This window comes from Heterodontus francisci, chromosome 3 (genome assembly GCF_036365525.1).
Source record: "Heterodontus francisci isolate sHetFra1 chromosome 3, sHetFra1.hap1, whole genome shotgun sequence".
Classification (NCBI taxonomy): domain Eukaryota; kingdom Metazoa; phylum Chordata; class Chondrichthyes; order Heterodontiformes; family Heterodontidae; genus Heterodontus; species Heterodontus francisci.
In genome coordinates, this window is record NC_090373.1 from 9,234,476 (window position 1) to 9,259,189 (window position 24,714).

At 43.9% G+C, this 24,714-nt stretch overlaps 1 protein-coding gene across 1 annotated transcript in view; it reads right to left on the reverse strand.

Annotated features, from left to right (window-relative positions):
• The window catches only part of LOC137352060 (galactosylgalactosylxylosylprotein 3-beta-glucuronosyltransferase 2-like), a 171,761-nt gene extending 152,053 nt beyond the window's left edge, over positions 1 to 19,708 (reverse strand). The window contains exon 1 of the mRNA XM_068017092.1: positions 19,193 to 19,708. Within this exon, the coding sequence (XP_067873193.1) occupies positions 19,193 to 19,708 (516 nt within the window). The remainder of the gene's footprint in view (positions 1 to 19,192) is intronic.
• Between the last annotated feature and the right edge of the window lie 5,006 nt (positions 19,709 to 24,714).

The window sequence follows — 24,714 nt, forward strand, 5'->3', positions numbered from 1 at the left end:
TCATACCAGGCCTGGCCCCTATTGGGTGCATAGTTGTGCAGTGCAGCAAAGAAAGGAGCTGGCCTTTTCGGCCTGTAGTACAGGGCATCACCCTATCCATACAGGCATTGGAGGCTCTCTTTCAGCATGCTGATCTCCTGCTCAATGGTGGCTCATGTAGCTCAGTGGCTGGCATTGTATCTCTCCTCTGCAGCAGTGGTGGAGTCTCTCACTGGTGTCGGGAGCCATGTCTGCAAAGGATAGCCCTTATCTCCAAGAAGCCATCCCTCTATCTGATCCAGTTCAGTGAATAGCGGTGGCAGCTGGGATTGGCACAAGACCCAGGTGTCATGGCAGCTGCCTGAGAAGCGATCACACATTCGCTGCAAACATCTGCAGTGATCACATACCAGCTTCACCCAGATTGAGAGGGCTCCTTTAATGGTGATGTCTGCAGGTGGTAGCCTGGCAGTAGGCCTGATGGCCACATGAGTGCAGTCCATGAACATGACAACCTCTGGTTCTCCGGCAATGGTGCAAGAACCAATGGCCCTCTGGGCCTGGCTGTGAGAGTCTGTCCTGAAGCGGACATCCTCACTGGCCCTCCAGTACAGGGCATTGGTGACCTCCCTGATACAGCGGTGCACTGCTGACTGTGTGACCCCATGAAGGTCTCTGGTGGGCTCCTTAGAGGCTGTGGAGGCATCAGGCTTGAGAACCACTCCCACTATGAGGAACAAAGGCATGGGATGTCCACCGGAGCTAATGGGCTGCAGGTCATCCTTGAGCAGGGCACAGAGATGTGTCACCACCCTCTCTATATGCGTAATCTCCTCTGACACTGGGGCTGTGACAGCTGATGGCATGTCATGTGGGGCCTGTAGATGCACGGCAAATGTAATGGCAAGCTGCCCTTGGGGGCTGCTGCTCATTACCGGGGGCCTCTACGTGGATCACATCTGCCTGTTGGTTTTGCCTCTGGTGCATACGCATCCTCACGTGCAGAGGATCACACAGTGTAGGATGAGCCAAACCTATTTCCATGTGATAGAGTTGAACCCTACATGTATTCGAAGGTTCCTAACAGGGCAGGGATTAGTATTGACGGGTACATCAGCTGCTTTCCTGGATCAACTATGTGGCGTGCCATGGCATTGCCCATCTTGGCCTACACTCAGAGTGGCAAAGCATGACCACATCAAGATCCTACCAGCTGAATCAATTGCTCCCACCAACCATACAACCTTAATGCTCCTGCCCTTTCTGACACCCTCCCCACATACAGGGTGCCAAGTGTGCCATTGCACCCCTCACAAACACAGAGTGTACAATGTGAACAGAGGGATGGTACATGGTACCTCCCTTCATGCCAGCACAGCTTTCCCTCCAGTAATCTCAGTCCCCCTCCCTTTCAGAATGCAGCATGCATCCCATGCATACCCCCCACTCCGTCCTCTCTTTCAGAATGCAGTTAGACCCCTGAATAAACCCCTCCCTCCTCCCTCCTCACTCTCATAAAACGGCTTTTCAGATCGTGAATGGGATGGCACGTGCCGACTGCCCGTTCAGCGAAAAATCTGGCAGTTTCTGTGGAGAGGCGGCGTACTGTATATCAGCAAAGGTAAGTAATCATTACCATATGCTAATTGTGGTGCCACGGCACTGTGCCCGGGGTGGGGGTGGGGGGTTGCACCGAGGTCCCGCTGCCACCAGTAATATGCGGTGGGCCCTTCGCGACAAATTTCCTTCGAGGCAGGCCTCTCCCTGCAACATTCTAACAGACCCCACGCTGTAACCTGCAGCATCAAGGAGCCAGTAAAATTCAACCCATTGTTTCTATCAAGAAGTTCAGAGAGGTTCCCATTGTTTCAGGGTCTTCACACTTCCCATTCTGACCTTACTAAATAAATGTGGCCACCCTTTGATTTGTAACCATCCTCGGTTTGTTTGCCAGCTTCACAAACCAGGTGTTTTCATTTGTCTTGCATTAAAAAAATTCAATTCCTAAATTAAAAGTTACCTCTAGATAATTAGTACAAACCATGAAGCAGGTGATTGGAACACCTTCCCCCAAGGAAAAAATGGAAATTCATCACTATAGTGATATGTTTTCATTGACATCAACAAGAACAAAGCAATTTATAATATGTGTCATGCAGGCCCCACCTGAGTGAATCACATTCATTTCACAACATGGACATTAGTTGAGTTTAGTTTAGAGATACAGTACTGAAACAGGCCCTTCGGCCCACCGAGTCTGTGCCGACCATCAACCACCCATTTATACTAATCCTACACTAATTCCATATTCCTGCCACATCCCCACCTGTCCCTATATTTCCCTACCACCGACCTATATTAGGGGCAATTTATAATGGCCAATTTACCTATCAACCTGCAAGTCTTTGGCATGTGGGAGGAAACTGGAGCACCCGGAGGAAACCCACACAGACACAGGGAGAACTTGCAAACTCCACACAGGCAGTACCCAGAATTGAACCTAGGTCGCTGGAGCTGTGAGGCTGCGGTGCTAACCACTGCGCCACTGTGCCGACATTAAATTTCAAATTGTTGCTGGGAAGGAAAGGAAGCCTATTACAAAGAGTTACAGGGGTTAAAGTCATAAATCACTTCAGTTGGCACCCAAAACCTGTCCTGTTGTTAACAGAATCCTGTACCTATTTATTTGTCTTCAATGTTTATTTTAGATTTGTAAGTACAGAAAGAGTGTTTTACTGATAGCGATACTAAGACCCCGATTTAAGTATCTGGAGACAGCAAACTCTTGATTACGGTCTGTGGATCTTAAATCAGAACACCCTCATTCTACTTTTGAGGTTTGGAAATTTTCTTTAAAGTTCACTTTAAATCCTCGCTGCAGTTAGGTCCTGACACATTTTAGCTCCTAGTTCAGGTTCTGTTCGGACATAATGCCTAATGTTGAAGGGATTGGCTTAATTTTCCCGTTGGGTGATCCATCAACTTGTTTTAGTAGATTACAGAATCCCATTCCACTGCTTCAGATGGATCAGGTAGTTTTCTTTGTGATAGATAATTTTGATGCCGATGGTTCAGTTAGAGCTCATGGTACTATTGTGGCTGACTGCCATGAGGAAGGGATAGCAGGTATCCAGTGGGATAATCAGAATGATACCCCAGACCCACAACATTCCTAAATGATAAAGTGCATGCCTGCAGAATTGGGTGGCGTAATGACTGGTGCACGATGGGGCGGGAGTATCCATGGTTGAACTGTAGGTCCTGGGTCTCCCCAAGTATGTGGTAACCATGGGTTTCAGATTAGATGGCTTCCTCACAATCAGGTTCGTGATCAGAATTTGCGGGAGGATTACAGACAGCTGCTGATACATTACCTTCAAATGAAACAGGCCCTTGTTCAGGCTTTTGTTAATGCAGGCTTTCCTCTTTCCTCTGCCTGTGGGACAGCCTGTGCATTCTCAAATTATACCCCTAGGCAATGTGAATCTTAACTCTACATATGCCATTTACAGCAAGCCTGGTCTCAGCAACCAAGATAAAACAAGATGGATTTTAAACGACCTTGATAGACTTGACACGTGCTGTCAAGGTTGGAGTGCTGCACATTTATCACAACTCCTGTCCATGATGCTGAGCTCTGAACTAGTCCCCCCAAGCAATAGGTGCAACAACTGGATTCAAATATATGCCTACCTCCTGACTGCAACTCAGGGTGGGCATGTTATGGGCTCAACCAAAGAAATCCTTCAAAATACAGTCATGTCGAATGGTTTGGTAGCCGCCTATCGATTAGGCAAGGACCTTACACATGGCACCTGGGAAATTGTTTACGTTTGTCTGGCTAACCAGTATCAGAATTCTGCATTTAGACTAGCCTGTGAAAATGCATTACCTGCTTATCCTGATAACCAGCAGAGGTGGGATAACGTTGAACGCATTATCCGCTCAAACCATACCTTGCTGGGACTGTCCCAAACTAAGCCCGTGGTCCACCCAGATCCTAAGATTAAAAATAATACAGACAATGTCTCTGCTTCACACAGACAGGGACAGGATAGGACCCAGGCTCCTTCTCATTCCAGTTGTCCGCCGACTCTTCCTTTGGGACCCCGGTCGGACCCTCTGGTCGGTCTGCAACGCCACCTCGCCAGGACTGCGAGCAGCATACCTCCCCGGAATGGTGGGAATGGTCTGGCACCACAGCTCGTAGAGATAGCAGACTCACCTGGAATCCCTATGGGGATGAATTTTACACAGGCTGTGTCTATCACAGGGTAAGGGGAGGATCCAGGGTTGTCAGGAGCAGAGATCGGAAAGACTCCCAACAGGGTCGGCATCCACCCCAACGGGGTGATAGTCGTGACAGTAAGCCTTCTGATAGACCAGCGAAGGGATCAGGAAAACATGAGACTCCTAAGAGGGAGGGGCAGACGTCAGTTAAAGTCCTCCGAAAGAAAGACAGTGCTGATAGTCAGGACTCGGGAAGAATATGACTCTCCACAATGAAGGGCTGGCACCCAGCCAGGGTCTCTTGAATTCCCCTGTGCCCTGACAACACTGCCCACTGCTGAACAGGTACAGGCACTCTTTGATACAGGAGCAGATTACTCAGTCATGGATCCTGTAATTATAAAAACAGATTTGTGGAATCCCGGTTTATCAGTTATCAATTGGGGGATTCACACAGTGTAAGACACAGCTGACTGACTTTCATGAAATTCCTGTTAGTATCTAAGACATTATGGCCACCCTAGAGGTGGGTTTAGTACCTGATTTAGTTTGCCTTCTTATTATCGGACTGCCTGATATTAAACACTTACTTCGGATCACCTCCAGGCCTGTGGACAGCTAGACTGCAGCTTCCGGGGGTGGTGGGTGGGGGGGTGGTGGTGTGGGGGTGGGGGGGAATAAGGGTTTCTTGGAACAGCTTCTAAACAAGATCTACCCTAATCTACAGCGTCATCCGAATCAATGTGGCAAATTAGATATGGAACCTCAATCTCTGGATGTAGGCTGGCACAAGCCCAGGAAACAGTGCCCTTTTCAGGATCATAAAGGGAAATTAGATCTACTTGACACTATTAGGGATTTAGAGGAACAAAGTGTCCTAATAAAAATGCCCTGTGGAACTAATTCACCATTGTTTGGTGTCCCTAAACTTAATGTCAGGTGGAGATTAGTGGTCGATTACACATCCCTTAATGAAGTCTCTACTGAAAACTGCTGAGCAGCAGAATTCCACTGCCCTTCTTTCCGGCATAAAAAGAGAAAAATTTAAATATTGTATTGATTTGGCGAACGCTTTTTGGTCTCACCCACTTAAAGAATCTGACTGGCAAAAGACTGCGATGACTATCCCAGATGGCTTTCAATACTGTTGGACTAGATTACCCCAGGGATTTTAAAACAGTCCTGTTCTTTTTTCAGTTCATGTTATCACTCTTTTAAAAGATCTGCCCAATTTTAGCTCTTACGTGAATGACATTTATGTTTCATGTAATGACCTCCAAGAACACTTTCAGGCTGTTGATACAGTTTTATCCTGGTTCACTGCTGCTGGGTACCTGATTAACATTAAAAAGAGTCAGTTCATTCGAGAGGAAGTAGATTTCTTACGCCTCTGTATAACTGGGAATGGCCGGGGATTAACTCAGTCCTATAAAGAGGAACTAGAAACAATTCAATATCCCCAAACTTTGAAAAAAAAGTTTAGGACTCCTGAACTTTGCAAAATCATTTACACTGACCTTTGCTGAGCTCTCAGCACCTCTGTATGCTAGTGTGGGAGAGACAGTTAAAGGCCCATTCATTTTTCCCCAGATGTTTACTTGAACTTACAGCAACTGTGCCATGATGTACAGAAGACTATAGATCTGGAGCAAAGGGACTTGCAGGTCCCAATTAACCTTCATGTTAAAACATCTCCTAATGTCGCAGTTGCAGTTTTCTACAATGAAAATCGAATTGTGCCAGTTCAGTTTCATACTTATAATTTTTCCAATGTTGAAAGACGGTACAACAAAAAAGAAAGGGTCATGACAATGATAGTTCAGTGTCTCATTACAGTATGACTCCTTTAAGGGATACACCCCATTACAATTTATACTGAAATACCAGACTTGAATTAGTTTTGCGAATGGCCTCTGATGAGAGAAGAGCCACTCAAATCCGATTCGACAAATGATCTCCTTTTTAAATGATCCTGCACTAATTTTTAAATTTCTATGCTCAGCCATTGACTCAGAACACCTCCCTGTTTTGGAAGATGATGATAACAAGCAGGGAGTTAAACAAGTACCTCTAAAACCACTTACAGATTATCACCAGGTTATTTACTGTGATGGGTCATCAATGATGATTAAAAAAGGGATATCTCAATAATCCTCAGCTGGGATGAGGATAGTAACAGGTACCTTTCGGGATTCTTATTCTTTCTATCCGGAGGAATTATTATCCGTACCCCTTGGCCAACGGACAGCACAGTATGCTGAAGCTGCAGCATTATGGTATGCTATAGAAAAGGCTGACCCAGTTAAGCCCACATTAGTTTGTATAGATAGTGACTATTGTAAATGGGCTTACAACCAAGACCTTGTGTTCTGGGAGCAAACAGGCTTTACCAATCATAAAGGTAACACAAATCATTGTGAGAAGATATTCTCCATTTGCGAAAGGAGAAACTTAAATTGTCAGGTAATTCATGTACCCGGACATACCACCGGTTCAGTACTCTTAAAGGGCAACAGTCTTGCAGATGGACAGGTAAAAAACATACATTCGTCATGACACCCCCTCGAGAGAGGCCGACCATAGTTAATGTAATCACTGGGGCAGAACAAGCAGCTAATCAGGATGAGGAACTGATTCAGCTATTAGAACCGAAAAAAAGAATATCCATCAAAGTACTTCTATTCGGAGAGCCCGACTGGTATTGTACTGGTTAAGTTGCCCAAGGGTGTCCGGGAAGTACCTCTGAGTCACAAACAAGAACTGCTTGTAACAGAAGCTCACGAGGGTATAGGTCAGGCACATAGTGGTGCCCGGACAACATTCGGCAAATTGACTCCTTTATATTAGTGGTCAGGCATGCTTAAAGCCTATAAAACATACATGGCAAAGTGTGAACCATGTAATTTAACCAACAAATCATCACATATTAAACCGCCACCATTGGCTCCTAATAAATCAATGGAGAAATTTTTTGTTGATTTCATTGGACCACTGCCCCCATCAATGGGGTATAAACATGTTCTTGTTTGTGTTGGTGTCTGCACTTCTTTCTGCTGGCTGGTCCCCACAAAAACAGTTTCAGAAACTGCACTTGTCAATGCTATTACTGACATTATTACTGTAGATGGTGCACCCAAAATCCTCCACTCTGATCAAGGCGGAGCCTTTGTTTCCAAAGTTTTCAAAGACTATTGTGTGCAAAGAGGGATTGGGTTACAGCACAGCACATCATGTCATCCGCAGTCAACGGGATTGGTGGAATGTAAAAACGAGGAAGTAAAAAAGCTACTTTTTATTTATTTAGAGATACAGCACTGAAACAGGCCCTTCAGCCCACCGAATCTGTGCCGACCAAGAACCACCCATGTATACTAACCCTATAGTAATCCCATATTCCCTACCACCTACCTACACTAGGGGCAATTTACCTATCAACCTGCAAGTCTTTGGCTGTGGGAGGAAACTGGAGCACCTGGCAGAAAACCCACACAGTCACAGGGAGAACTTGCAAACTCCGCACAGACAGTACCCAGAATCAAACCCAGGTCCCTGGAGCTGTGAGGCTGTGGTGCTAACCACTGCGCCACTGTGCCACCCTATTGACCAAACTGTTGAGAATCAGAGGGAATAAGTGGGCCGTCATCACTCCGGCGGTGCAGATATCACGAAATAATGTGCCTTTGTGTGCATCAGGGACAGTGTTCCCTAGAACACCGTATTATTTAATGTATGGTGTTGAAATGCATACGCCACTTACAGTTCGTTTATTGTCTTTACGCTTTCTGACTCCTTGACCTGATATCAACAATTAGATTTGAAACAAGAAATAATAAATCAAATTCATAAAATTAATCAGAGGATCAGAGAGAAGAATAGACAAAAACAGGAAACTAACAAAGCTTGGCAACCTGTAACTGGGGAATGGGTTCAGGAGAAAAGGTTTGAACAGAAATCTAGTTTCAGACTTAACTGGAAGAAATCTGTTCAAATACTTGCTGTTATTCATGAAAGAACGGTCAAAATATTTGCTAACCAGCTGAATGGCAAGCTATCTTTGAAAATTGTCTCTGTCGACAACCTGAAGAGGTGTCCTGAAGGGTACAGGAATGGAGGAACAGTACAAGGCGTAGTCATACACTGCCTTTCAAAACCCAGCCTGGAGGACAGCATCGGAAATAACACACTAATTGAACTACAATCAACTGCGTCAATAACTGTTCCTCCGCCATGCAGGACTTCGCAGCATCTCAAAGGTTGGTTTCATTGGAAACCACACCCAACTCAATGAGCGATAGTCAAGCCACAACAACAGAAGACGAAGAAACTGCGGGAAAGGAACAAAGCACCACAGTCTCTCAGTGATGGGACTTGCTCTCGAGTAAAGAAAGGATTGAAGTACTGTTATTTTACTTCAGTCTTGATTCTGTTTGTTGCTTTAGTTACTATTTTATGGACTATTATTAAATATGGTGCTTATACTCAGACTCAAATTACAGAAGATATTTTCCAGACCTTCCTATCAACCATAGCAGTAAAAATCCTACTGTGGCTTCCATGTACGTTTCTCGAAGACGTCTTTCTCTCACAATTTCTAATAACAGGTCTATGATGTCTAAAGTATCACTTCCTTTTGGAATTATTTCGATATCTTAGCCTCAACCACTTTTATCACATGGCTGTATATATCAGCCTACACAAGTTGAATTTGATACCACAATTTTGGCTAAGACTCTTGAAATTCAGTCGATTCGAAAAGAAAATGAACTGGTTAACCGACTTACTGTTCCCATGTGTAACCTGAGTGATGAAAATCTGACTTTTCAGATGTCAGCTGGTGACATAGGTGAAAAAACATGCAATGAGCAATGCCTTGAACAGGTGGGACATTGCTACGTTACTGAATGGGGTAAACAGAAAACTTATCCTCACACAGATGGGGTTGGGCAACATCCTCCATCAAATTTCTCACCCACTGACTTTCCCCTCAACCTGATATTTTCAATTGCAAAAACATATCCCCATAAGAGCAGGATGTGGAATCATCGTGAATCACCTCAAGAATCAGGTGTATTTGGTTCCACTTCCCCAATTCGTCAATATGTTCCTAAAATGAGCTCATTAGTTCATCTCTGGCACCATCATAAATCTATGGTTTTACTGCCTGTGGATGGTGGCTTTCCTTATAATTCCACAATTTTTTGCTCCTCAAAATTCTACTCTGAATCTTTTACGAATTCATGGATTATGACGGGATGGCTGAAAATGATCGAATGCTCACTGATGATTGCAGAAAGAAGCACCCCAGCTCATCAGACAACAAGTATCACCTCGCATCATCTTGCCTGCCTTGAGATTGGCATCTGGAAGGTACTGGTAAATCCTTTGTTAAAGGTCTTCCGGATGCAAGCCGTGCATGTGTCATGCCAGAAATGTCTTACTACTTGAACACCTCACACAGTGTGATTTCCTGCAGAGACCAAACATTTTAATTCATTTGCCCCAAGTGACATTTGGAGGGGAGGTAATACATGTGATGGTCCCATTCATTATAACATTGGAACAGTATAATGGCAGAAAGGAAAACATGGCAGAATGGCTCTTCGTTGTATTGCCAAGTGACCTTCTGATGGAACATACACCTGCTATAAAGATAATCAAGTTCCAAATGGCACTTCTATCTAGGACACATCAATATTTCCTGATATTAAAGTCTATTCACCTTATTGCTGGTGTAAAGATGTTGGCTGGAATGTGACTGAAAATAGACTAAAGCACATTTCAGTTTATGCCAACAGGACTTTAGCGATACAAGATCAAGCGGCAGCTTCGGAGCCTTATTCTCTATGAACAAGTCCTCTGGAAAGGTGTTTGACAACACTTCTCTTCCAATATATCAATCTGAAATTTAAAGAGCAGTCGTACCTTTAAATCAATCTTTTGCAGATTTCATCAAATCAGCTGATCGTTCCCGACATCGTATAAAGTGTTTTATGTTAGTGAACACTCGCTCGCTCCAAAGGTCTTCTCTACTGTTAGCAGAATCGATTCTTATGTTAGATCAGGACTACAGCCTCAAAAAGATTGGGGACTTTATTAAATTACAGAGATCACTTGTTGTCACTGGTCTGCAAACTATTCACAAAGAACTTCTCTCCACAGATGAGGATATTAGAATTAATAACCTTCTGACATCTATTCATATGTCCCTGTTGAAACCTCAGTCTAATCAAGTCCCTTGGTCATGGTATAGGGATTCCTTTTTAGATAGCCTCGGTCTTAGTGTAGAGCGTGAAAAAGCCCTGATTAGACTCACTACATACGTACCATACTACATAATATTACTTCCCTTCCCACAGACAGACCTATACTGTTTGTTTAGCTGAATCTATTAAATGGAGACTAGATATCCTTCTTATGGTCCCTTTAATAAAACAAACAGAGATTTACTATAAGCAACGGAAAATCCTTAATTTGGGCCTCATTAATTCTTCAGGATTGTTTCAGGCCTTAGTGTCAGTACAGCATGATAGGATAGTTCATCCGCATTCACAGTTTAATTCCACTCTTAAGTCTCCCTCAAACAATGTTTGATATTATTCAGGTGAGTGAATGCACTGACAAGGGATTCCTTATCTGTCACACTTGGCCAACATTTAACCCTTGTGGCACTGGTTCAGGTCAGGCAAATTGCCTCGCTACCTCTTTTCCTGTTCAACCGGATTATTGGCGACATTTCTCATTGGGAAATGGCTCCTCTGCGGTTGTTACAGCCTCCGGGTGTTCTGACTGTGGTCTGGATATAGCCACATGGATGATAACACCCTCTGAGGATTTTACTTGCTGTGGTCACACTTTCCAACATATTAAATCCTCTAGATCTAGAAACTCCTATGCTCCTCATGTTATTTATATGCCTCTTAAACATAGTAAGCTTAGTATTGTTCTTAGCCAGTTGCAGGGCATAGAATGGATTCGTACCTTTACCAATTATTCAGTTGAGGAAACTATTATAAGAGCACAACACTTGCTGTTGCAGGTTAAATTGACTAATATTTGGCAAGCTCCAGATTGGCTACAGGCTATTGGTCAAGGGGTTGTCGAGGCAATGCCGGGGTTAACTTCTGCTGCTAAATCTGCCATTGAATGGCTTTCTGATGCTGTTACAGGAGTATTTGAACTCACTTTTGGTATCTCCTCATACCCAGTTCCAGTGCTCACTGTAATTGGGATTGTTATCCTCATTCTGGTTCTGAAGTGATTTTCTTTTTCAAATTATGTCCAGTGATATTGTGTTTGCAGAGTTTTTTTTTTCCTTTACTCTCTTTTGCTGCAATAAGTCTTTCTTGCTCTGAAAATAGAATCTCAGACCAGGGCTGAGCAGACTTATTGTCAAGTTCATCGAAGACATGTCCACCAATTGAAAATTGATGTTCAACATGTCAAGATACAGTCATTTCATTAAACATTACGTGACCTCACATCATCGATATTTCGCATAGTTTTATTCTGAACTTTGTGATAAAATTAAAAGATTAATTTTTGGAAAATCTAGATGATCCATGTAAGAACACAAACTATGATTATTGTAGATGCAGTCTTTTATATTATTGCACTGTTTAAAAAAAATGTAGTAACACTCTATTGCATGTTTAAATTTTAGACATTACTTGGTTAAAACTACCTATCTTCACTGCTTGCCGTTATACTAGTCAAGAGGGAGGTGTGATGAAATATAGGTATAATGAGCTTAATTAGGTAGAATTTAGATATAATTAATACGTTATAGCTTTTAGAATTAAAGAAATGGTCAGTTTTCAAGGCTCGTTGAAATTCCCTTGAAGGGTAAAGTTAAAAAACATAAACAACCCTGTTACAATGGACTTTTAAGGTAAATGAGAGAGGCTATACATGTTCCCTATGATAACTATAATCCTAATTAGTTGATAATATTAATGAAGCTGACAGACTAATTTAAAGAGATGGTACGAGGTACCATCAAAGAACCATCACAGATGATCAATCACAGTGCAATGTTACCAACCAAAAAAAGATGCCACGAAAACCCAATTTAACCCAAAAGGGAAAAAAAAACACTTACTGCAGAAATTTAATTAAAATATTTTAAATATAAAGAACAAATAACAGTACAGCACAGGAACAGGCCATTCAGCCCTCCAAGCCTGCGCCGATCTTGATGCCTGCCTGAACCCTCAACTTCTGCACTTCCGGGGCCCATATCCCTCTATTCCCTTCCTATTCATATATTTGTCAAGATGTCTCTTAAACGTCGCTATCGTATCTGCTTCCACCACCTCCCCTGGCAGCAAGTTCCAGGCACTCACCACCCTCTGTGCAAAAAACTTGCCTCGCACATCCCCTCTAAACTTTGCCCCTCGCACCTTAAACCTATGCCCCCTAGTAACTGACTCTTCCACCCTGGGAAAAAGCTTCTGACTATCCACTCTGTCCATGCCGCTCATAACTTTGTAAACCTCTATCATGTCACCCCTCCACCTCCATCGTTCCAGTGAAAACAATCCGAGTTTTTCCAACCTCTCCTCATAGCTAATGCCCTCCAGACCAGGCAACATCCTGGTAAACCTCCTCTGTACCCTCTCCAAAGCCTCCACGTCCTTCTGGTAGTGTGGCGACCAGAATTGCATGCAATATTCTAAGTGTGGCCGAACTAAGGTTCTGTACAGCTGCAACATGACTTGCCAATTTTTATACTCTGTGCCCCGACCGATGAAGGCAAGCATGCCGTATGCCTTCTTGACTACCTTATCCACCTGCGTTGCCACTTTCAGTGACCTGTGGACCTGGACGCCCAGATCCCTCTGCCTGTCAATACTCCTAAGGGTTCTGCCATTTACTGCATACCTCCCACCTGCATTAGACCTTCCAAAATGCATTACCTCACATTTGTCCAGATTAAACTCCATCTGCCATTTCTCCACCCAAGTCTCCAACCGATCTATATCCTGCTGTATCCTCAGGCAATCCCCATCATTATCCGTAACTCCACCAACCTTTGTGTCGTCCGCAAACATACTAATCAGACCAGCTACATTTTCCTCCAAATCATTTATATATACTACAAACAGCAAAGGTCCCAGCACTGATCCCTGCGGAACACCACTAGTCACATCCCTCCATTCAGAAAAACACCCATCCACTGTTACCCTCTGTCTTCAGTGACTGAGCCAGTTCTGTATCCATCTTGCCAGCTCCCCTCTGATCCCGTGTGACTTCACCTTTTGCACCAGTCTGCCATGCGGGACCTTGTCAAAGGCTTTACTGAAGTCCATATAGACAACATCCACTGCCCTTCCTTCATCAATCATCTTCGTCACTTCCTCAAAAAACTCAATCAAGTTAGTGAGACGTGACCTCCCCTTCACAAAACCATGCTGCCTCTCGCTAATAAGTTCGTTTGTTTCCAAATGGGAGTAAATCCTGTCTCGAAGAATCCTCTCTAATAGTTTCCCTACCACTGATGTAGGCTCACCGGCCTATAATTTCCTGGATTATCCTTCCCACCCTTCTTAAACAAAGGAACAACATTGGCTATTCTCCAGTCCTCTGGGACCTCACCTGTAGCCAATGAGGAAGCAAAGATTTCTGTAAAGGCCCCAGCAATTTCTTCCCTTGCCTCCCTCAGTATTCTAGGGTAGATCCCATCAGGCCCTGGGGACTTATCTACCTTAATGCTTTGCAAGACATCCAACACCTACAGTTTCCCTGAATGTGTACTGGGTCAGGCCATGATCAAACCAGCTCCCCAAGAGGAGACTGAATTAGCACTGCAGGCAGATGACCAGGTCTGTCTGTCTGAGACAGTAGTTGGAAAGTTGGGAGACCCAGCTCAGCGAGCCGACCCAGTATTGTGAGAGTTAGCATCAGCTGCCCAGTCTGAAAGTGAAGCAGAGGGAGTCCCTGATTGCTCCTATTTAAAGAATGAGGTACTGATGAGGAAATGGAGTTCTCCTCACAGACCTGAGAGCAAGGAGCAGACAGTCGTTCACCAGTTAGTGGTCCCACAGAGGTACTGGGGAGAAATATTAAGAAGGACCCACGAGACTACAGGGACTGTACATGTCGCTATACGAAAGACCAAAGCCCGCATAAGTCAGCAGTTTGACTGGCCAAAACTCCACAAAGATGTGGTGGAGTACTGCAGGAGCTGCCACATGCACCAGGTTGAGGGGAAAGCCCAACCTACAGTGAAACCTACACCCCTAAATCCTGTACCGGTGTTAGTAGGACCCTCCAGCAGAGGGCTGGTGAACTGTAAGGGACCCCCGCCGAGAACAAAAGGCAGGCACACGGTTGGCAAATGTTTAGACAGGGAAGGGGAAAAAGTGACCAAGAGAGCAGGTTAAAGGAAGTCCAGGAGGAATCCCAGATGAAAACCCGTACTGCCCGGTCAGCCAACCCCGAAAAATTTGAAAAATTAGACCCCACATACTCCTACATGAATGCAGACTCTAGAAGCACCTCACCAGAGTTGCTAACAGCATTTACAGTAACCTGCAGAGACAAAGAAAGTACTCTAGGGGGCAGAGAAACACTGAAGGTGATGCCTCACCGAGTCGAAGTGCCGCAGGTGAGTGCAGCAAAGTCTGCAGAAATCTCTGCAGGTAGGAGTGTCCCAGGGAACAAAGGGGAGATTGACAAACAATCATCCCCCACGTTCAGAGAAAATGGGAACCACCGATTCCCTGAAGTCAAAAGCCTTTGCATGACTCAGCAAAGCACTGAAAGAATATTCAGGATCGACCCGCCCACCACTAACTCTCCTAACAAAAAATTACCTCAGCAGGAACAAAGGTTCGAGGTAGTCATGGAAAGGGGCAAAGTGAAGAAAAACTTCGCCAAAGGGCACAGTGGCACAGTGGTTAGCACTGCAGCTTCACAGCTCCAGCGATCTGGGTTCAGTTCTGGGTATTGCCTGTGCAGAGTTTGCAAGTTCTCCCTGTGATTGCGTAGGTTTCCGCCAGGTGCTCCAGCTTCCTCCCACAGCCAAAGACTTTCAGGTTAATAGGTAAATTGGCCATTGTAAATTGCCCCTAGTGTAGGTAGGTGGTAGGAAAATAGTGGGAATATGGAAGTAATGTAGGATTAGTGTAAATGGGTGGTTGTTGGATGGCACAGACTCAGTGGGACAAAGGGCCTGTTTCAGTGCTGTATGTTTACATTTAATAAATAACGACATATTTATTGGAATGACAAAAAGGGGAAAATAAAGCAGCACTGGTACCCAGAAAAGACAATTTTAATAGCTTTATGATTTCTGAATAAATGGGAATGAATGAGCAAATTGCATGGTTTTCTGTATCTTATATATATTTCTTTCAAGCCTTTTAATGAAATGCACCATTTTTCCAAATCACATTTCATTCCACTGGGTGTGGAGGAGTCATGCAGGCCCCCACCTGCCAGAATGAGGCACATTAATTTCACCACGTGGACATTACATTACAAAGCATTGCCAGCCTCCTGGCCAGAAAGACATTTTTTGCATACTAGCAATCACTGTTGGAACAAAGGAGCTCTCCCCTGCTCCCAATACACAGAACAGACGAGGTCAGACCAGTTTACTCACATGACTATAATAATATAATATATAATAAAAGCAAAATACTGCAGATGCTGAAAATCTCAAATAGAAACAAGAAATTCTAGAAATACTCAGCAGGTCTGGCAGCATCGGTGGAGAGAGAAGCAGAGTTAATGTTTCAGGTTAGTGACTCTTCATCAGAACTGGCAAATGTTAGAAATGTAATAGGTTTTAAGCAAATAAAGCAGGGGTGGGGCAAGAGATAATAAAAGGGAAGGTGTTGATCGGACGGAGGGTCACAGAGAATAACTGACCAGAAGGTCATGGAGCAAAGGCAAACAGTATGTTAATGGTGTTCTGAAAGACAAAACATCCGTGCGGAGCGGGTGTTAATTGACAGAAAAATGAACCGCCCTGCCCAATGCACAAACATGAAAGAATGTGGGTAGGCACATGGTAAAAAAAATCAATTAGGAAATAAACTAAAATAAAAGAATCATATTAAAAAGAAAAAAGAAAAAAATAACTAAAATTAAAAATGGGATCCCGTCATGCTCTGAAATTATTGAACTCAGTGTTCAGTCCAGCAGGCTGTAATGTGCCTAATCAGTAAATGTGATGCTGTTCCTTGAGCTTGCATTGATGTTCACTGGAACACTGCAGCAAGCCCAGGACAGAGATGTGGGCATGAGAGCAGGGGGGAGTGCTGAAATGGCAAGCAACTAGAAGCTTGGGGTCATGTTTTCAGGCTGAGCGAAGGTGTTCCACAAAGCGGTCACCCAATCTGTGTTTGGCCTCGCCAGTGCAGAGGAGACCACATTGTGAGCAGCTAATGCAGTATACTCAATTGAGAGAGAACAAGTAAATCGCAGCTTCACCTGAAAGGAGTGTTTGGGGTCTTGGATGGTGAGGAGAGAGGAGATAAATGGGCAGGTATTACACCTCACATGACGAACTGGCTGTTGCAGAATTTGAACTGCGAGTTTTAAATTAGAGAAACAGCGCTGGTAGACAGAAAGCTCTGTGCTCCTGGATTGAAAAGACCTCCTCCCTTCCTGTCTGCTCCCATCTCCTTCTCACAGAACTGAAACCCACTGAAGACACATGAACTCCAAGAGAGAAAAGTCTCCGACAGTGAACAAGATTTAAGAAGAATACTGGGCCCCAACGAGAAGCAAGATCTATCTACAAACAAGGACTCGACAGTGAGTTCGAAGAACCGTAACAAAAAAAAACTCTTCAGATATTGCCTCAAACCTTTTCACTTTATTCTTCTTCTGCTCTTTTCTGTCTTGATTTGCATGTATGTTTAAGCATGCGAGCGTGGGGTGCAGCGTGTATCAGCAGGTGTTTTTAGTTTAAGTTTAATAAATTTCACTTTGCTTTTTAAACCTAAGAAAGCCTATTTGTGCTCATTTCTTTGTCTTATAATTGGAAAGCGGTGAACAAGGATTCACCAAGGGAGAGCTAAAAAACAGTGTTTAAAATTAAACCCTATTAAAGTCGGACCAGGTGAAGACTGAGAGGGACCCCTGGGCACCTTTCTCACCTGGACGTAACACACATATACAACTCCAATTTCTTTCTCACACACATATAAAACCCCGATCACTCTCACACATGTATATACAGTCTCGCGGTCTTTCTCCACACATCCAATCCCTGCACCATGCATACAGTCTGTCTCAGCTCACCAGACACAAACCCAACACACAGTCTCTCTTAGACATACACATAGAGATACTCTGCTTCCAATATACACACAGTATCTTTCACACACACACACACAATTATCCAGCCTCACCGTCACACATCTACACATCTGCCAGCACATTCTCTCAAACAAGAACTGGTGTGAAAGGCTTCTCAATCGAACTGCAGAGTAATGAGATAAATGTCAAAAGGAAATAATTATAAAGATGCACTGAGACCAGAAACCAGGAAAAGAGAGAATGAAAGACCCAGAAATCACTGAGCTTTAGCGAAAGATAAACTAGAGAGAGAGAGAAAGAGAGAGTGAAAGTCAGAAAGGAAGTGACAGAATTGGAAGCAGACAAAAAGAGATGGAAAAACAAGAAGAAATAATATGTGAACTAGAAACTCAAACAGATCGATGGAATGAAATGGAGAACAGCAATAGAAAATAGGGCGGCACAGTGGCGCAGTGGTTAGCACCGCAGCCTCACAGCTCCAGTGACCCGGGTTCAATTCTGGGTACTGCCTGTGTGGAGTTTGCAAGTTCTCCCTGTGTCTGCGTGGGTTTCCTCCCACAGCCAAAAGACTTGCAGCTTGATAGGTAAATTGGCCATTATAAATTGACCCTAGTATAGTTAGGTGGTAGGGGAATATAGGGAAGGTGGGGATGTGGTAGGAATATGGGACGAGTGTAGGATTGGTATAAATGGTGGTTAATGGTCGGCACAGACTCGGTGGGCCGAAGGGCCTGTTTCAGTGCTGTATCTCTAAATCTAAAAGTACAGAGTGAGGGAGAGAGAATGAATAGTGAGACCAAGAGGTGATAGAAAACATATAGCCAGAGTGGAGGGAGGGAGAAAGAGAGAGTGGTGCAAGGATATACACAGAAAGAGTGAAGCAAAGGAGAGTGTGGAGGGGTGAGGATAACAATAGATAGGATGCAGAGAGCAGGTACGGTGAAGAAAGCAAATGTGCAGAGTGTTGGTAAAAGATGTTTAGACAGAGTGGGGGAAAGAGTGAGAATACAAACAGAGATCGTAAGCATAGAGAGAATGCAGAAAGAAAACAGATACACAAAATACAGAGAGAGAATATGTGGAGATGCAGAAAGGGAAAGAATGCAAAGACAAATACAGAGAGAGTGCAAAGATATGGAATGCAGAAACAGAGAATATGGAGACAGAATTCAGACCTTGTCTAGACAGAGATATCATGTATAGATAGAGATGGTACAGAGGCAGAGAATGTCAGCACAGATTTAAACAGATACAAGAAACAGAGAGAAAGATGACAAAACTAGATACAAAACAGAGAATACAGACACCGAGATAAGAGAATGTAAAGGGAAATGCAGATAGAGAATACAGAAAAAGAAAGATAATAGAGACAGAACGAGAGAGAACACAGAGACAGAGATACTACAGAGATAGAATGAAAATACCGAGACAGAGAGATACTACAGAGACAGAGGACATGGAGAGGAAAAGTACAGAGGCAGAAATACTACAGAGACAGAAAGTGGGGATAGAGGCAGAAAGATAACAGAGGCAGCAAGAGAGATAGCACGGAGACAGAAAAATAACAGCCAGACAGAATGAGAGCGAATTCAGAGACAGAGAATGCAGAAAGAGATTTGGTAATACAGAGAGGGAGGGAGGGGATGGAGGTAATGCTGAGACAGTGGGGTTGAGTGCTGGTGAGTAGATTTGCTCTAACCCCACTCCCTACCTCCTGGAAGAGTTGCAGACTGTAAGTGTTATCATCATCAGCGAAGAAGATGACTCCGGAGTGGCGGAGGGTACTGTTCATACGGATCCAACGCAGTCCCTCGTTCCTCTGCTCTGTACCTCGGGATTTCCATGGCCCCTTGTCTGCCTGCGGGGTCTGCACATGGAGATGAGTATAGGAAGCGATTCCCGAGCTGGCTAACAGCTCACTGACCAGGCGGCTCCGGAAAGGCGAATCTTCCACCAGGATCCAGTGGAAATGCTGCAGTTGGCGGAAGGTGTTCGCCAGCCGGGTGAGCTCAGCCTTTTGTACCGGTCTGCTGTAAGTCGGTGTGATGGCATAGATGGTGGTGATGGAGTGGTTGGAGAGTTGCTCCACCCGGGCCAGTCCATGATTGCTGAATGAAAACAGAGGGCTCCACACGGAAGGTCTTCCCATATTACTGTACATCAGGATGATAACGAACAGGACCCAGAGCAGCAGGAGGGAGAAACGAGTGAAGGCAACAGATTTCATCATGTACAGACTAAGTGAGGAGAGGTCAGGAGACTTCATACTTCTTTACAGAAAGGCACAGAGTTGTTATTGTGAAGAATCCTGTTCTGGCGGTACTTTTACCTCCAGCTATTCATTGTGACACGGCGACAACAGACACACCCAGAGACAAACTCGTGTTAACCCGCCTTGTGTCAGTGATAGTTCTTGTTAAACAGCTGGGAGAGAGAGATGGAAAGAGGATGGAGGGATGGAGAAAGGATGGAGAGAAGGAGCGAGATAGAGGGAGAGTGAGGCACGGAGAGAGAGAGGGATGGAGAGGGATGGCAAGAGGGATGGAGAGAGAGGGATAGAGGGATGGAGAGAGGGATGGAGAGAGGGAAGCAGGAGTTGAAGGTTCCTTTCTCGCGCCCTGTTTCACGTCATTGTCATTTGGGGGGAAATGAAGGAAACTGCGTGTCTTTATCCCTGTTCCACAGTAGCCGCAGCTTCCACAGTCAGACTGGAACCCACATGAAGCAGAGAGAGAGTGAGCAGATTGTCAGAGACATGGATCACCCTTTGAGGCAAACGGCACAGAGATTCCACAGCAAAAGGAGTGTGTTCCCTCTCGAGTCTTTAGCTTTTAGTGTTGTTTCAGCAGACTGGATTGTGGAGTGTTTCAGGAAGGTTTGATCATGCACACTTTGATGGAACCGAATGCCGATCTTCAATCAGAGAAGCGAGGGATGTAAATTTCATCAGAACCTCAGACCCGAAACGTTAACTTTGCTTCTCTCTCCACTGATGCTGACAGACCTGCTGAGTATTTCCAGCACTTTTGTTTTCGTTTCAGATTTCCAGCATCTGCCCTATTTTGCTTTCATAACAGAGTTGTATCCTTAAATTGAAGACAAGAGATATAAACTTCTCAGGGACTAATTAAAGAACCACACAAAAAGATTTCACTTTTAAGACTTTTACTATTGTTATGATCCTGTTCGGCACTGTTATCCTTTAAAAAGAGAAAGTCAAATACATAGTTATTGCTCAAAGAATTACTCCACAAGATTTCAAGTTTCAGGCAAAAAAAAATTACTGTGCAAGAGATAAACCAAGCAAAACACAACTAACAATGCCACAATTTGGGAACACATACATAAAACTTAAAATCTGAACAGATCATGAAGACGAATACTTTAAACTCTAAATCTCAACAGAACACTCCTATTTGACTGTTACTGCCACCCCAAGAATTCCCCTATACTTTACAGGATCTTGGCGGTTTGATCACTTTTCCTGAGACCAATCCAAAGTGTACCATAGCTCTTAGGAATTCACTTTGACTTTCCTCAATCTCTCATTTGTCTTCTGAGATCGAAGATCTCCTGAGGATTCTCCTTCTAGCTTCAGCTAGGCAAATATTCCAGTTCTCTTCCAACACCTCCTGAATGTGGACTTCCCAACTTAGGTCTTGAAACAGAAACACCCCTAGTTCCTGATGGCCTCTTTGCTCCTGAGCCCAGCTGCTTTCAAAGCCAACAGCTTTCCAAAAACCAGCTGTGTGTCTGTCAGCAAGCACACAGATCAAAACACCAGTCGACACCCCTGCATCATCTATCTCCCTGCAATGTGGTATTTGTGGGATGGCCCAGATAGCAATTTAAACTATTTATTTCCAACTCCAAATCTTCTCTTTTTCTGGGAAATTATATGAATATTTTAAACCCCTCATTGAGACAGCTACAGACACACTGTTTCCATCAAGAAGTTCAGAGAGGTTCCCATTGTTTCAGGGTCTTCACACTTCCCATTCTGACCTCACTAAATAAATGTGGCCACCCTTTGATTTGTCACCACCCTCGGGTTGTTTGCCAGCTTCACAAACCAGGTGATTTCAGTTGTCTCGCATTAAAATAAAAAATAATTCCCAAATTCAAAGTTACCTCTCGATAACTAATACAAACCATGAAGCAGGTGATTGTAACACCTTCCCCCCAGGTAAAAATGGAAATTCATCACTATAGTGATGTGGTTTCATTGACATCAATAAGAACAAAGTAATTTATAACATGTTATACACTGAAACAACTACCTTATCACATGCAACACACATAATAGTCTCCCCCATTCCCACCAGATCGTCTTGACAATATTCCTTCGCTGAATTCGTAACCAGAATTCACATTCTTGATCAAATGATGATAACATTTAAGGACACTTCCAAAACTGTGGTATGCCAATGAACTTAATAAGTCTCTTTGAGGTGGTTGTACCACCTTCCCCCGAGGGAAACATGGAAATTCCATAACTATAGTGATGTGTTTTGATTTACACCAAAATAAAATAATTTATAACATGCGTCATGCAGGCCCCACCTGCCAAGAGTGAGACACATTAATTTCACCACAGGGACATTAAATGTCAAATTGTTGCTGGCAAGAAGAGAACGCCTGTTACAAGGGGTTGCAGGCTGCTGGCCGGAAAGACATTTTTTGCATCCTTGCAGACACTTTTAGAACAAAGGAGCTATCCCCTGCTCCCAATACACAGAACAGACGTGGTCAGACCAGTTTATTCACATGACTAACTGGCTTCTGCAGAGTTCGAACTGAGAGTTTTAAATTGGAGAAACAGTGTTTGAAGGCAGGAAGCTCTGTGCTCCTGGATTGAAAGGACCTCCTCTCCTCCTGTCTGTTCCTATCTCCTTCTCACGGAATTGAAACCCGCTGAAGACACATGAATCCCGAGAGAGAAAAGACTCCTTTGGAAAGCAAAAACAACCTGCAAAAGTGAGCTTGAAGAACCGTAACAAACTCTTCATATATTGCCTCAAACCTTACCACTTTATTTTTTCTTCTGCTCTTTCCTGTGTCTATTTGCATGTGCTTATTGTGTATGCATGCTAGCATGGGTGCGTCATTTATCCATAGGGATCAACCAAATTAGAGTTTAAGTTTAATAAAAATTCACTTTTCTTCTTTAAACTAAGAAAGCCTGTTTATGCTCATTTCTTTGCCTTAGAACTGGAAAGTGATGAACAAGGATTCACCAAGGGGGAGCTCAAAACAGTGTGCTTAAAATTAAACCTTGTTACAATAAGACCTGGTGAAGGCTGAGAGGGACCCCTAGACACCTTTCGCACCTGGTTGTAACAGAAATTTGGGGGTTCATCCGGGATTTTACCCATAGACAAATAAGGGAAATTGGAAGTGGGAAGCCAAATTGTTCCCAATCAAAAAAAGAGCAAGATTAATACAAGTTTTCTTATGGTTGTGTGTGATTAAATGTTAACATGTCTGCAACTGAAGTAAGTAGCTCTCCAAGTCAGAGTGAAGTAACTTGGGATAAATTAAAAGCACTGTCTGTGGAGGAGTTGAGAAAAATGGCTGAGCAGTGTTGGGTCACTGCACATGGCAAGTCTAGGAAGTCTGAACTCCTAAGATTAGTGGCCAACCATTTTTCCCTTTAATCTGAAGAAGCAGAAACAGGATGAGAAGCAGAAACCCACTGGGTATTGTCAGCAAAGATACAATTGGAACAGAGGAAACTTAAAGTTAAGGAAAGGGAGAGGGAGAAATAGAGAGCCTTGCAGAGGGAATGTGAAGAAAATGATAGACAGGAGAGAGAGAAAGAAAGACAGGAGAAGGAACGAGAGAGAAGAGAGAGAGAGAAGAAATATTCCAAAAAGAATGCAAAGACAGTTGAAGTGGCTTGAGTTAACTAGGGGGTGAAAACATGACCAATATGGAGGAGTGTAATTCAGGGCTGGGTACAGAATTGTTAAAACTAGCTCACCTAATCCCAAAATTCAATGAGGAAGATGTGGAGGTATTTTTGTGTCTTTTGAGAAACAGGAAAGGCAGCTAAAATGGACAGCTGAGACCTGGTCTCTTTTCATACAAAGCAAGCTAACTGGAAAAGCCCATGAGGTTTATTCCTTGTTGCCAGATGAGAGTTCATCAAATTATGAACTGACCAAAAATGCTATCCTTGGGGCATATGAATTAGTACCCAAAGCCTTTCGCCAAACATTTAGAACCCTCAAAAAGCAAGCTAATCAAACGTATCGGGAGTTGAAAGAAGTAAGCAGCTGGCTTTTGACTAGTGGCTGAGGGCTCGTAAAATACAGCTCAGCTATGAGAATCTCAGAGAAGTAATTCTGTTCGAAGAATTTTAACACTCTCTCCCACGCTCCATAAAGACCCATATAGAGGAGCAGTGGGTCCAGAGAGCCCTGAGCATGTCCGTTCTGGCTGATGAGTTTGCTTTAATTTATAAGTCAGTTTTCCAGGGGAGAACCTTTCCTAATAATGCCTACAAATGAAAAATGTACAAAGGGTGGGAATGTGATATCCATCTAGGCAGTCCTGGAAGAGAAAGGAAAGCAGGAGACAAAAGGGGCCCTCTAGCTAAAAAGGAAGGTGCTGTGAGCAAGTGTGAGACCCGGAGACCCATGTGCTTCGATTGTAATAAAGCAGGGCATTTAAAAGCTGACTGCTGGAAACTAAAGGGGAACCTGGTAGGGTTAATCAGGGCACACTTGCTCAGTGAAGACGGGAACCTGATGCCTTGCACAGCAGAACAAGCTGTGGCTTTAACTGCAGTAAGAGTGCAACCCAGGAAGTTTACTACGGCCAGTGCAGGAAAAGTTAATAGGATTCCTGAAGGTTATCAGGGTTTTGTATTTGAAGGGAAATTAACACCATATCCCTTGAGTGGGGCAAGCAAGCCCATAGTGATTTGCAGGAGCACCGGGGCACCTAGATCCCTTTTACTGGGAAAAGACCTGACTTTTGCCCCAGAGAGTACAGTGAACACCAAAATGGTGGTGAATGGTATTGGAGGGCAGTGTATGCTTGTACCTGTTGTCATGCAGGCCACCTCTTGCCAAAAATAAGCGACACATTATTTCGCCACGTGAACATTAAAAACTTAAAGATGTTGCTGGGAATAAAAAAGGGCCTATCATGGGAAATGGCGGGCCCTCACCGAAAGGACCTTTTTTTGCATGCTGGCAGGCAGTGTTGGAACAAAGGACCCAGTCC